The sequence below is a fragment of the Euphorbia lathyris genome, chromosome 7, assembly GCF_963576675.1.
Source record: "Euphorbia lathyris chromosome 7, ddEupLath1.1, whole genome shotgun sequence".
NCBI lineage: Eukaryota > Viridiplantae > Streptophyta > Magnoliopsida > Malpighiales > Euphorbiaceae > Euphorbia > Euphorbia lathyris.
In genome coordinates this window covers 66,071,155-66,085,653 of record NC_088916.1, presented here as the reverse complement: position 1 = coordinate 66,085,653, position 14,499 = coordinate 66,071,155, and the positions used below count along the sequence as shown (strand labels likewise).

Genomic DNA, 14,499 nt, shown 5'->3' with positions numbered 1-14,499 from the left:
ATCCCTAAAACTATACCAAAATTTGTATCAGATATACCATAGGAAATTCAATATGACAAGTACAAAATATCATCTGTGCATAGGATGAAATTAAATTGGAAACTGGTGCAATTAAAAACTGAATATCATGCTGAGGAATTGTGAATTGTTTTGTAATTATTAACTGAATTGTGTATATGTAACATCAAGTTGACATTTTGATATGTGAATGAATTTATTATTTTCTAAAATAATAATCTTCCTCTACAATCAAAACATGAGAGGTTGGAATTCTTCTCCTCTTCATCTTGACAAATTTATGACTAATCTGTCCATAAGATTGTTTGATTGGAGGGCGATTTTATATGTGGTGTGTAAAAAAATATTTTTTGCTAAATCATTGTCTAGTAGAAAAAAATCGGATTTAGAAAGGGTTTAACAGGTCAAAAAAAAATTAGAAATTTAGGTTTAAAAATGCCCTAACATATACCAAAAAAAATTAGAAATTCCAAAAAAAATGAAATTTTGGATTTAGAGAGAACCTAACAGAATCTGGGCCAATTTTGGAATGTTAATTCAACACTCGATCTAAATTTCTTGGAAACAGAAAGGCCGGAACACCACCTTAAATTTCATAGAGACAGAGGGGGCTGAAACTACTTATGACCATGGTAGTTCCGGCGGCCGGAGGGGACCAGCCCCCTCCCTGTCTTCGCCCCTGCCCATAAGCTAACCTCTATTAATTTTGCTTTATGGAATTGACTTTGAAAGGATAAATCAGACCGACTAAGTTGGCACTAGTCATTGCACAGCGTCCTAAATTTATTAAGATGGATATGAATACATGGCTAACAACACCTTTGATCAAAAGTTCTCACATGGACCCTGAATGACCAAATTTGGTCATTCACCATTAGATCCAAACTTATTAGAATCATGGGATGGAGATGCAAATCATTCTAACAGCGAATGACCAAGAACTTGGTCATTCAGGGTCCAGATAAGCATTACTGCACCCTTAATAGATTCCTATTTAGTAACATTATACATGTGTCATCAACTGATTAGTAGTGAGTATTACTCCATAAGTACTCTAAAATTACTCGCAATAGGACCCTTAATTAATAAGATAATTTAAGAATTTACATTTTGCTACAGTAGTTATTTTGTCTTAAGATTGAGTTTGCAATTCTCTCAACTAACACAATTGAATAAAATGACATGGTCATTATTCACATTTAATTTTATTAATCAGTCAATTAAATACAATTAAGCCTACCCGTCGTTACCATCATTTCAATTGAATAGTATTAATCTGTCAATATAAATTACCCATTTCAAAAATTGAATGCAATTAATCTGCCAAATAAACACAATTAATTAAAACTCGATTATTAATTTATCATTCATAGTTTATCCGTTTTGAACCAATAAAAAAGGAATTCTCACACAATAACACATGACATGATACCAACTGCCAACATTTTCTCAACCAATTCCAGAATCAATTCCCTGTCTGCTTCCTTGAAGAAGTTGTTTCTTATTTCTTGTTCAACATCATTTATCATCCCAAAATCAATCAAGTATTTCAAGCATCCATTTTTCAGTTTGTGCAGCTGATATAGCCACGCCTCCTGCAGCCGCTCGAGCACGTTACCAGAATTTAAATCTTCCAACAAACTTTCTTCACAGGCATCTTTTAGGTCTTGTATATCATACTTGTTCGCTGCCCCGATCAACGCTATCCGGTGCGTCCAAAAAGTCCCCGGTTCAATGGTTCCATACAAGTAACTTAAAAGAGCCTTGCAACAATCTAATGTCATGTCTTGAATGTAGATTGTAGATGACTCTTTTTCCTTGAGTTCATGATGGAACATGCTCTGGAAGACAGGTGAACTTGCTGATAGAACTGCTTTATGAGCGCTCACAGTACCATCGGCAGTGTTGATGGTAACATCAGCATGGATTGCCTCGTCTAGCATGCGAGAGAAACATGGAATCCTGCTCGTGCTCGTGCTCGGGGTTGAAACAGGCTGCTGCAACATTCCATCACTAGACCATATAGAACGGTCTTTCCAACCCTGATAATCAATGCACAGCGAGTCAGTGACCAATACACGATTGGTCTGTTGGGAGCCGATTTTACGCTTGCATATGGAAAAAAAAAAATTTGTTAAATCAAACTTGTTCAATTATATATATATATATATAAACACACCTTATAATGTCAGGGGTCAAAAAACAATTTTTAAGTACAATACAAAATTTCTCAAAATTAAGTTAGAGATTTAAGAAAGCCTAACTTCACAAGAAAAAAAAATTAGAAATTTGGATCTAAGGGTCTGCTTGGATTGAGGTTAGTGGAGGTTAATTAAAGGGAGATTATTTGTGTAACCTTGCTTGGGAAGGAGTTTAAATGGAGGTTATTTTTCTAACCTTGCTTAACCTTGCTTGGGAAGGAGTTTAAGTTTAAAGGAGGGTTAAATGGAGGTTCAAAAACCTCCAATTTCAGTCCCACCAAATTGGTGGGATATGGAGGTTCTCTAATCTCCCCTCCATTCCCTTCCCCTCCCTTTAATTAACCTCCCCTTCCCTCCCTTTAATGAACCTTACGAAACTTTCATCCAAGCAGACCCTAAGGAGGGCTTATGAGGCAACAAAAAAAAAAGTAGAAATTTCGATTTAGGGAGGGCTCATATAAAGGCCTAACATTTGACCATTCTGGTGTCAATTTAGGGTTGCTAATTCAGCACCCATCAAAATTTCTAGAAAACCGGAGATCGGAACCATCTCAGATTGGGTAATTAAATACAACTTTAATAACTTAATTTTATATTAATCATATAACAATCCCAAGCTTATGAAATCCTCAATTTATGAAATAACGAGTCAAAATTTTAGGTCAAATGCTACATTTATCAAATTCCGGTCATGGCCCCTCCTTGTATCCGTCCTTACATCAAGTGCAGATAAACACTCAAAATTTATTCTTTATCCCTTCCCCAATCCCCAGTTTAGGTCAAATGCTACATTTATCAAATTCCGGTTCCGGTCCCAGCCCCTCCCTGTAACCGTCCTTGCATCAAGTGCAGATAAACACTCAAAATTTATTAACATGACACGAGCCAAATGAAGTTAAAGGAGAGCTCACATTGAGAGTGCAGGTCTTGAGATCCCGAAACTCAACATGAATGATGAAGGAGCCAGAAAAATCGGTCTCGAAACCAATATAGTCGTTACAATTCCGAAGCAATCTCTCATGAACTGTAGGACAACATTATTTGATTGTTAACGAATGATTAGACATGTTTGTTCACGAATGAATACGAAAGTTGCAGAATAGAGATAATTACAATAAGTATGATAGTGTGTACGATTAGGAGCGGCATTAAAGATGCGCAGATAAAAAGTTGCAATAGGAGACTGTTCTTTACAAGTTGGAGAGTCCTCTGGAAATAAATCAACGTAAATTTCTCCACCTCTTTTCCTTTGTACACTCAAATGCATATCAAGAACAGCCATTAAAGAAAGAAGAAAGAAAGAAAGAAAGAAAGAGTTTAATTACGTACCAAGTCCAGATTCCGAGCTTGAATGCGTCGGATTTCTTGTAAGAGTAAGGTTCTAAGCCCTCGATTTTCCATCGGACTACTCTTGAAATCATCTCCACCTTTGAATCTATAATGGAGATATTGGGAATTAGCTTAGGAGTTGATAGGCTTGACTACAGGAAGTTCTTTGAAGATGGTACGTCTCTGTTAAGGTGTAACTATTACCCTCCGTGTCAGGAGCCGGATCTGACTCTTGGAACTGGACCTCATACTGATCCGACTTCCCTATTCATACTTCACCAAGATGAAGTTGGTGGTCTTGAGGTTTTTTCAGACAATGTGTGGAACGCTGTTGAACCTGTTCCAGGACACTCTATAAATACAGATACAGAAATGACTCTTGGATAATCCTCGGAATGGAAAAGTTGTGATAAGCAGAGATGCGGAATTTCAAGAAGAAAGCTCTTGGAATTGGAAGATTCCAGAAGATGAAAATTATGATTTTCTTCCTGTATATGATGATGATTTTGCAGGTCAAAATGAAGATGTAATTATCACACCACCAAACTCACCTTCCACATCTCAGACAAATGTGACAGACTCATCCCCAGAAACTTCATCAGAGAGGCAGCCTCGAATGAGAAGTTTGAGTGAGATTTATGCAGAAACTGAAGAAGTAGATAACGCTACTTTATTCTGTTTGTTTGCTGATACAGAACCTGTACAATTTGAAGAAGCTGTTCAGGAAAAGAAATGGAGACAAGCAATGGATGAAGAAATAAATTCCATAAAGAAGAATGACACTTGGGAATTGACAACATTGCCAAAGGGAAAAAAAGCAGTAACAGTGAAGTGGATTTTCAAAATAAAGAAAAATGTCAAAGGAAAAGTGGAGAAGTATAAAGCTCGCCTTGTTGCAAAAGGTTTTTCTCAAAAGGCCGGAATTGATTATGAAGAAGTTTTTGCTCCGGTGGCTCGAATTGAGACAATTCGATTAGTTATTTCTTTGGCAGCTCAACAAGGATGGAAAATTCACCAAATGGATGTCAAATCAGCATTCTTAAATGGAACTCTTGAAGAAGAAGTTTATGTCAATCAACCATTGGGTTATACTGTGAAAGGGCAAGAAGATAAGGTGTTGAAGTTAAAAAAGGCTTTGTATGGCCTTAAGCAAGCTCCAAGGGCTTGGTATTCTTGCATCGATGACTATTTCCAGAAGAATGGCTTCACAAGATGTCCATATGAGCATGCTTTGTATATCAAGGAGAATGAGGATGGAAAAATAATGTATGTATGCTTGTATGTTGATGATTTAATTTTCACATGATCTGATCAAAAGATGATTGAAGAATTTAAGAAGTTGATGACAAATAATTATGAGATGACGGATTTGGGGCTGATGTCATATTATTTGGGCATTGAAGTTAAGCAAAGTGATGAAGGTGTCTTTTTGTCTCAGAAGTTATATGCAGAAGTTATTTTAAAAGAATTCAAGATGGATAAATGCAATTCAGCTTCTACGCCAGTGGATTGTCGAAATAAGTTGTCAAAGTATGATGATGAAGAAAAGGTGAATCAAACTTTGTTTAGAAGGTTGGTTGGAAGGCTGAGATTTTTGACATGTACAAGGCCAGATATCTTATATGGAGTTGGACTCATTAGTCGTTACATGGAGGTTCCAACTTTAACTCATATGGAGGCAGCAAAACGAATACTTCGATACATCAAAGGTACACTGGATTATGGTTTATTTTACTCTTCCCAGAACAATTTCAGATTGTATGGATTCAGTGATAGTGATTGGGGAGGAGATGTTGATGATAGAAAAAGCACAACTGGTTTTGTGTTTTTTATGGGAACTGCTGTTTTTGCTTGGAGTTCTAAGAAACAAGCAATTGTTACACTTTCAACATGTGAAGCAGAGTATGTTGCAGCAGCTTCTTGTGTTTGTCATGCAATATGGTTGAGACGAATGTTAAAAAGTTTGAAGTTTGCTCTAGATGGAGCAACTGATGTTTTTGTTGATAATAAGTCAGCTATTGCGTTGGCTAAAAATCCAATCTTTCATGATAGAAGCAAACACATTGACACCAAGTATCACTTTATTAGAGAATGCATTGGAAGGAAAGAAATTCAACTCAAGCATGTACCATCCAAAGATCAAGTTGCTGATATTTTTACTAAAGCTTTGAAGTTGGAAGATTTCAGCAGATTGAGAGCTGTTCTTGGTGTTACTAAGGGATAAAAAAATTATAAGTTTAAGGGGGTGTGTTGAAATAATGAACTTATAATTAATAGTCTTTAATTTGATTCAGTGGATTATCCAAGAGTCATTTCTATATCTGTATTTATAGAGTGTCCAAGAGTCATTTCTGTACCTGTGTCTGTATCTGTATTTATAGTGAGTTAATGTGGTTTACTAAGAGCCATGTTTGTAATCTATAAATACCTATCAATACAAAGTAGTAAGGTAAGAGAATTAGAAGATAATTTCTTCCAGCAATTATACTCTTCCTCTGTATCTCTGAAAGTTTATTTATTTGATCCAACACCCTGGTCATCAACATCGGTGACACTTTCCAGGTAACCTTAAGTTAAACATCAATTTAAATTTTGACAATATTTATTTTATATCTTTAATAAAAAAAATTAAAAATAGATATCATATTTCTCGACTTGCAAATTTCACGAAATTATATGAAATAATTTAATATACATTTTTTGTTACGTTATTGAGTAATTAATTAATTTAATATACATTTTCTGTTATGTTATTGAGTCATTAATTTATTAGTCTCGGGTTTTATGTATATATAATTTCGTAATTCCTCGATATGTATATATGCAGGCACTGTCGAATGGGATATACAAGAGTTGTATGCATAGGGCAGTCGTTAACAAGTCAACTAAGAGGAAATCGATGGCATTTTTTGTTTCGCCTAAAGAAGACAAGGTCGTGAGTGCACCGCACCAACTCGGGAAACGAGTTTACCCAGATTTTACTTGGTCTCAGTTTGTCCATTTCACTCAAAAGCACTACCGAGCTGATGGATCCACCCTTCACAACTTTGTCACTTGGCTCATTTCCAAATCCGAGAATGCTTAGAGTCAAATTATCATTTCCCATTAAACTCAGTCTTTCTATTTTCAAAACCTGTTTATTTTATGCTTCAATCTGAACTATCACCTTGCTTTATCTATGTTCATTTAGTGTTTATGGATTGGGAATAAAACTCAGATATATTTCAATATTTATGCTTATAACTATCAATTATTATCAGTAATTAATGTTATTATTATCCCTAAAACTATACCGAAATTTGTATCAGATATACCATAATAACGAACAAGAATTTATAAGGCTCGTTGTCAAAACAATCAGTCTGATGATTTTGACAGGAAGAGTGATTCCCTTAGCATTGATATGGTCATGAAAATCGGTCAATTAAATACAATTAAACCTACCGGTTACAACCATTTCAATTGAATAGTATTAATTTGTCAATTGAATGCAATTAATTACCCATTTCAAAAATTGAATGCAATTAATCTACCAAATAAACACAATTAATTAAAACTCGATTGTTAATTTATCATTCATAGTTTATCCGTTTTGAACCAGTAAAAAAGGAAGTCTCACACAATAATACATGACATGATACCAACTGCCAACATTTTCTCAACCAATTCCAGAATCAATTCCCTGTCTGCTTCCCTGAAGAAATTGTTTCTTATTTCTTGTTCAACATCATTTATCATCCCAAAATCAATCAAGTACTTCAAACATCCATTTTTGAGTTTATGCAGCTGATATAGCCACGCCTCTTGCAGCCGCTCGAGCACGTTACCCGAATTTAAATCTTCCAACAAACTTTCTTCACAGGCATCTTTTAGGTCTTGTATATCATACTTGTTCGCTGCCCCGATCAACGCTATCCGGTGCGTCCAAAAAGTCCCCGGTTCAATGGTTCCATACAAGTAACTTAGAAGAGCCTTGCAACAATCTAATGTCATGTCTTGAATGTAGATTGTAGATGACTCTTTTTCCTTGAGTTCATGATGGAACATGCTCTGGAAGACAGGTGAACTTGCTGAAAGAACTGCTTTATGAGCGCTCACGGTACCATCGGCAGTGTTGATGGTAACATCAGCATGGATTGCCTCGTCTAGCATGCGAGAGAAACATGGAATCCTGCTCGTGCTCGTGCTCTGGGTTGAAACAGGCTGCAGCATTCCATCACTAGACCATATAGAACGGTCTTTCCAACCCTGATAATCAATGTACAGCGAGTCAGTGACCAATACATGATTGGTCTGTTGGGAGCCGATTTTACGCTTGCATATGGAAAAAAAAAATTTTGTTAAATCAAAACTTGTTCAATTATATATATATACACACACGTTATAATGTGAGGGGTCAAAAAACAATTTTTAAATATCAATACAAAATTTCTCAAAATTAAATTAGATTATGTTTAAATTTCTAAACATGTAAAAAAAACTGGCTAACAAAAAAAATTGGATTTACAATTGCCTAATATGCCAAATTATTTTTAAAAAATCTGGATTTAAGAAAGCCTAGCTTGGCAAAAAAAAAAAAAAAATAGAAATTTAAATCTAAGAAGGGTTTATGAGGCAACAAAAAAAAGGTAGAAATTTTCATTTAGGGAGGGCTCACATAAAGGCCTAACATTTGACCATTCTCGTGTCAATTTAGGGTTGCTAATTCAGCACCCATCAAAATTTCTAGAAAACCGGGGACCGGAATCATCTCAGATTGGGTAATTAAATACAACCTTAATGATTTAATTTTATATTAATCATATAACAATCCCCAGTTTATGAAATACTCAATTTATGAAATAACGAATCAAAATTTTAGATCAAATGCTACATTTATCAAATTCCGGTCCCGGCCACCCTATATCCGTCCCTGCATCAAGTGCAGATAAACACTCAAAATTTATTCTTTATCCCTTCCCCAATCCCCAGTTTATGAAATCCTCATTTTATGAAATAACCAATCAAAAATTTAGGTCAAATGCTACATTTATCAAATTCCGGTCCCGGCTCCCCTATATCCGCCTCTGCATCAAGTGCAGATAAACACTCAAAATTTATTCTTTATCCCTTCCACAAACTCCCCACTCAAAGTTTAAAACAGAAAACATGACATGAGCCAAATGAAGTTAAAGGAGAGCTCACATTGAGAGTGCAGGTCTTGAGATCCCGAAACTCAACATGAATGATAAAGGAGCCAGAAAAATCCGTCTCGAAACCAATATAGTCATTACAATTCCGAAGCAATCTCTCATGAACTGTAGAACGACATTATTTCATTATTACTTGTTAGCTGTAGAAAGTAAAAATGTTTATTCACGAATGAACACGACTGAAAATAACTATTCAGGATAGAGATAATTACAATAAGTATGATAGTGTCTACGATTAGGAGCGGCATTAAAGATGCGCAGATAAAAAGTTGCAATAGGAGACTGTTCTTTACAAGTTGGAGAGTCCAGTGGAAATAAATCAACGTATATTTCTCCACCTCTTTTCCTTTGTACACTCAAATGCCTATCAAGAACAGCACTTCAAATTCATTCAAGAAATCAAGAAAGAAAGAAAGAAAGAGTTTAATTACGTACCAAGTCCAGATTCCGAGCTTGAATGCGTCGGATTTCTTGTAAGAGTAAGGTTCTAAGCCCTCGATTTTCCACCGGACTACTCTTGAAATCATCTCCACCTTTGAATCTACCGTCTTGCTCTTCTTTTGAAAGCCTGCCATCTTGCACTTTCTTTGAAAGCCTGCCATCTTGCTCTTTCAAACAAAGAGATATCGACTCCAGTCCAGGACACTACAATTGTTTAAATTGTTTGTGTGAGAGTTAGATACCGTTTAGGTCTAGGATTTGATATTTGAAATTGAGTTTAACTCTCTCTCCAAATATTTTGACTAATTTTTATTTTTTGATTTTGATTTTAATTTTGTATCTATCTATTTATATTTTATATTTTTAGTTTAATTTCATTTTTGATTAATTTACTTATTTATTTTTACTTTTTTAACCTGTAAATAATTTTTGATAAATTTTTTTTCCTTTTACTGTATTATTCAGTTTTAATATTTATTTTTTAATTATTTTAAAATATAATATTTATATATTTTTTTATTAATTTTATTTATGTTTCCTCTTTGTCATATTTTAATTTTAATGGTTAAATTAATTGATTTTAATTCTTATATTGTATTGATAGAGACATATGTATGTATATAAATTGTTGTTAAAAACACAATTCTGGTTTATTACTTCATTTGAACCAAACAGCCGCAAAGAGAATCAGATATATAGCATTCCATTTGTGGAACTTAAACAAACAAATAAGAGAATTTACCCTGCGCGATTCCATTCTGTTATCCTGCGCGAACCAAACGTCTCCTTAATAGTTTCAGCACTTGTAATATTCAATATTTAAATCGAGTACTTAATTTTCCATTTTATCAAACAGCACGTCATTTTAAATTTAACGCTTTTTAAAACTTTAAACAAGAATAATAACATTCTAGTAGATTCAATGCGTTCGAAAATTAAAATTAAAACCAAAGAAACTGATATTTTATCGGTCCCTATATTAATGAGAATCACACTAATTAATCACATTAATTAATTACTAGTAGATCGATTTCCTATTTCTTAAAGTATCTCCCCTTTTCACAGTAGCATTTCATATTCTAAGTTCAACTTTATCAACTAATTTAATTTAAAATTTAAATTTAAATTTTATCTACTAATATTTTTTTATATTCAATACTTCTCTTTATATTTATCAAATTACATCATTTAATAGTTTCAACACTTGCAATAATCAACACTTAAATTGAGTACTTAATTTCCAGTTTTATCAAGCAATACCTCATTTTAGATTTAATGTTTTTTGAAACTTTAAACAAGAATGACAACGCCATAGACTTTGTAAACAGTTTAAAAATACCTTAAAATTGTAAATAGTTTTATTTCTAACTTATATAGCCAGCTCTATCATTCTCTATAACCCTTCCCCAAATTCTTCACTCGAAATTTAAAATAGAAAACATCACATGAGCCAAATGAAGTTAAAGGAGAGCTCACATTGAGAGGGAATTTTGAGATCCAAAAAACTCATCATGAATGATGAAGGAGCCAGGATAATCGGGTTTAAAATTACTAATATAGTCATGATAATTCCGAAGCAATCTCTATTGTTTGCCAATTGAAAGAGAGGGCTTCAATTTTATTAGATCAATTGAGGGAAGAACGAAGAAGGGGGGTAAGGATCCGATTAAGTCTTGGCTTCAGATGATAGCAATGTTGCGGGAGCGGTTCTTACTGCTGGATTATAAGCAGAACATTTGTAGTTCGTATCAAGGGTGTTCACAAAGGACTCAGAACGTACATGAGTATACTTCGGAGTTCTTAAGACTTTCGGTAATGGCTAGTATGTCGAAAACCGAAAGCCAAAAGACATTGAGGTATTTGGAAGTATTGAAACACAACATCGATCCAAGACAGGATAAAGACTCAAATGGTCATCCAAGTACAAGTTGCACATAACTTAGCCTTGAAGGCAGAATCCCAATTGAGCATAAGGAGTCGAGAGAGCTCTAAACGGATGGGAGGGGATAGAATCATGCCCACTCGGGAAAAATTAGAGTTAATAGATAAATGGAAGCAAATTTCAAATATTAGTGGGGTTAAGGGTCTCGAAGTCGGGAGGATCCCTATATGAGATTGAAAGCAATGTAGAGGAGCCACGCCTCCACATAGAAACAACAACCATTATACAAAACCGGTACCTCTCAAGTGCTTTTGGTGTAACAAGTTGGGCCATAGGTCTAATGAATATCTAAGGAGGAGGAGTGCAAACATGGTAGTGCATGGAGATGAAGAGGAAGAAAACGACGGGGTGTATTGTGAACAAATTGAAAGTGGTCCCTCCGGATACCATTCATGTGGTGAAAATGGTGCTAATGTCAAGTGAGCAAGATCAAGATCCGAGACATCAATTGTTTAAAACTTGATGCTTAATATTTGGGATGAAATGTGAGTTGATCGTTGATGGGGGGGAAGCTAAGAGAACATCCTTAGTAAAACCACCTTGAGTAAGTTTGGCTTGATACCTGAACCACATCTTAACTCATATCGGATTAGTTGGATCAAAGATGGGGAGAAACTTCACATCACTCACCTAGCAGGCTTAAGGTTGGCAATGAAGTTTTTGAGTGTGTGGATGAAATGTCGCTTATCGGTGATAGGGTAAAATCTACCAAACTCCTAAAGAGCAAGTGAACTCTATCGTATCAAGTAGTAAATGTTCTGAAGAACAATATCGATCCCACAGAGACTAATATCTAATGCCTTACTCGTACTCGAATTCTATATTATCTAAGGATTGAATTAAGTGTTTTGAGATTGTTATTTAACTACTAATAAAACAATAACATTAGCAAAGCAATTAAACAATGAATATATTTAATGAATGAATGGGTGACTAGGATTCAGGATCCCCGTGATAACTCCTATGAATCGATAAGTGAATGTTGTGTGAATTTAAAGGTTAACTAAAGACGGTGATTCTCCATCAGAAAATAGTAAGTCTGATCAACAATTTACTAAATCTACCTCAATACTTTTAGGCCAATGCTTGGTTAGGCAAAATCCCTAATAGTGATTGAGGGCATTAGATGCTATGAAAACCAAGGCTAAGCCGTAACCTAGACCACGAAGCCGCACTATCCGATTAGGGTATAGGTAGAGTTAGAGTTTGCTTGGTTGATTTGATCGCTTGGTTAGGCTACACAATCCAACTCCTATACTAATCACTTGGTTAGGTTATTTAGTATAGACAATAAGTCTTAACTGAATCTTTATTAACCTACAGCATAACCTAGACGCTTTAATGATCTTATTTGTTAAACACAGTTCACTGTCATCCTAGCCAAAGGTGTCTTAGCTCATGTCTAAGCTAATACACGAAGGCATAATGGGATGGGGAGAAATAAGAACTTTTGTGTATCTAATTTAGATTAATTGATTCAAGAATAAGATGAAGGAAGATGGAACTTGAAACCAAATAAACTGAAGTTGATTCATAAAAGATGAGAAATAATTCGAGGTCAAGCTTGCTTTACTAAATTGATAACGGAATAAAAATAGTAAAATAAATTGAAATATAAAGACAGAAAATAAAACTAAACTACTACTAAGCTAATATAAGAACTAGTCTATAATTATTGATGAACACTGAATGATAATTACATAGCATAAGCCTCTATTTATAGTGCTCTTCTTCCTATTCCTAGTCTATTTAGGTTTTCTTTCCATCTTGGAGTTGGATTAGTGATCTTCTTCCTATTCCTAATCTATCTAGGTATTCTTTCCATCTTGGAGTTGGATTTTGTTGTTTGAGTTTGATTCAGAATAGAATATCCGAAGTAGAATTTGAGCAGGATTCGGTCTCTACTCGCCGAGTAAAGGGGCTTACTCGTCAAGTAGGTGTCCAATGTCGGGCAATTATGGTTGAATTTTATCTCCAATTCATTGACTTGGCTTGATGACTGTCTGGTCTGGACGAGTTAATCAGCTCGTCGAGAAGCTGATGTAACTCGTCGAGTATCAATACCTACTCGCCTAGTAGAGAGTTCTTTCAACCTTCATTTTTCTCTGTTTCTTCCTCAATTGTACCTGAAAACACCTCAAAGTGCCCCATTAAGCGTGTATGGGAGAAAACACCACATAAACTATGGTAAATATTTGATAATCACATATAAATAGGCCTAAAACCATGCCTAAGACTCTATATAAAATGGCCCTAACAATAGGGACACCCGTTGTTTCTTATCCTATGCAATACTTGGGGTCCAAATCTTTTTAAGAAAGTGAGAATGATGAGGACATAAATATGTTCATTTCGTTCCATAGGAGTCAAGCAAGCAATGATGCTTTCAAGAGGATTTTGAAAGGGGGTCACACGAGTCGGTATGCCTTGAAATGGTGAGATTACCAAGCTAATATCAAAGGTCTCGGGTTTGAAGGGCAGACCACTGAATGGAGGCATACCTGGATCCACATGATGTGTCATATTATCAACACGTCGTGTGGGAGGCATCACAACTATGAACGAGGAAGGTATCCCAATGGCATATACAAAGCCCACACGGCGTGCGGAACAACCACATGACATGTTGTTCGAAGGGAAGCTAGAAAAAGGAAGAAGAGCACCCCATGCAGCGTGTGAAGTAGCCCACACGACGTGTGGAATGGCAAAGTTGTCTCGTGCTCGTTCTCAATCAATTCACATGACGTGTCAGACACACCACACGCCGTGTGAAGCGACTTAATCACCAAGTTCTATGAATCTGCCATTTTTGTAGTTGTGTGCTATTTACTACTTTGCCATTGTGTATTTATTGTTTTGTAGTTTTGCATATTTACTAGTTTACCATTAGTTTATTTGTAACTATTCTACCCCTAATGCCTTGAAGCTTTGTTAGTGATGCATTTAGAGGTATCATGTCTTTTCTATTATAGGGTTGTAGGGGTATAAAAGCCTCACATTTTGTAAAGGGTGTAACTTTTTGAAATCAAATACATTGAAACTCCATTGGAGGCTAAGCAGGGGTGGAAATAGGGGGTTGGGGTAGGCTCGAGCCCCGGCAGGCCGCTCGGAGAATTGAAAAAAGAAAATTTAGTAATGGTGTCTGATAATATTTTGAGAGAATTATATTGACTCTATGTAGTGTTATTTCAATGTTTAAAGGTAGATGAGATGGTTAAGGGTGCTTATTTCTATTTGAGAGGTCCTATGTCCAACTCTCTCTAACCTCATTTTCTTTTAAAATGTTTTTATTTATTTTAATTTTATTTTTCAATAATTATAAAAACATGTTACCATTATTAATTAATTTGAATGGACTCTTTATTTTTATTTTGAT

General features: G+C 35.1%; 3 protein-coding genes across 4 annotated transcripts; 1 reads left to right on the top strand and 2 right to left on the bottom strand.

Annotated features, from left to right (window-relative positions):
* Window positions 1–1,424: 1,424 nt before the first annotated feature.
* LOC136200450 (BTB/POZ domain-containing protein At1g21780-like) lies at window positions 1,425–3,658 on the bottom strand (the record flags this gene model as incomplete). Its single annotated transcript, XM_065990827.1, has 4 exons — window positions 1,425–2,060; window positions 3,131–3,243; window positions 3,333–3,466; window positions 3,549–3,658. Coding segments are annotated over 4 exons (993 nt in total), but the record flags the coding sequence as incomplete, so codon positions are not given.
* A 1-nt stretch (window position 3,659) lies between these two features.
* LOC136235904 (gibberellin 20 oxidase 2-like) lies at window positions 3,660–6,646 on the top strand (the record flags this gene model as incomplete). Its single annotated transcript, XM_066025987.1, has 4 exons — window positions 3,660–3,887; window positions 5,413–5,421; window positions 6,078–6,110; window positions 6,376–6,646. Coding segments are annotated over 4 exons (528 nt in total), but the record flags the coding sequence as incomplete, so codon positions are not given.
* Window positions 6,647–7,125: 479 nt separating this feature from the next.
* LOC136201100 (BTB/POZ domain-containing protein At1g21780-like) lies at window positions 7,126–9,391 on the bottom strand. 2 transcript variants are annotated; one of them, XM_065991676.1, is made up of 4 exons: window positions 9,176–9,391; window positions 8,953–9,104; window positions 8,733–8,845; window positions 7,126–7,862 (listed from the first exon to the last, which is right to left on the bottom strand). In XM_065991676.1, exons 1-4 carry the CDS (start codon window positions 9,340–9,342, stop codon window positions 7,164–7,166), a joined length of 1,131 nt encoding a protein of 376 aa, XP_065847748.1. In that variant the 5' UTR covers window positions 9,343–9,391; the 3' UTR covers window positions 7,126–7,163. The 2 variants fall into 2 exon arrangements, with proteins under 2 accessions (XP_065847748.1, XP_065847749.1); XM_065991677.1 differs by having other exon boundaries at window positions 7,126–7,796.
* Between the last annotated feature and the right edge of the window lie 5,108 nt (window positions 9,392–14,499).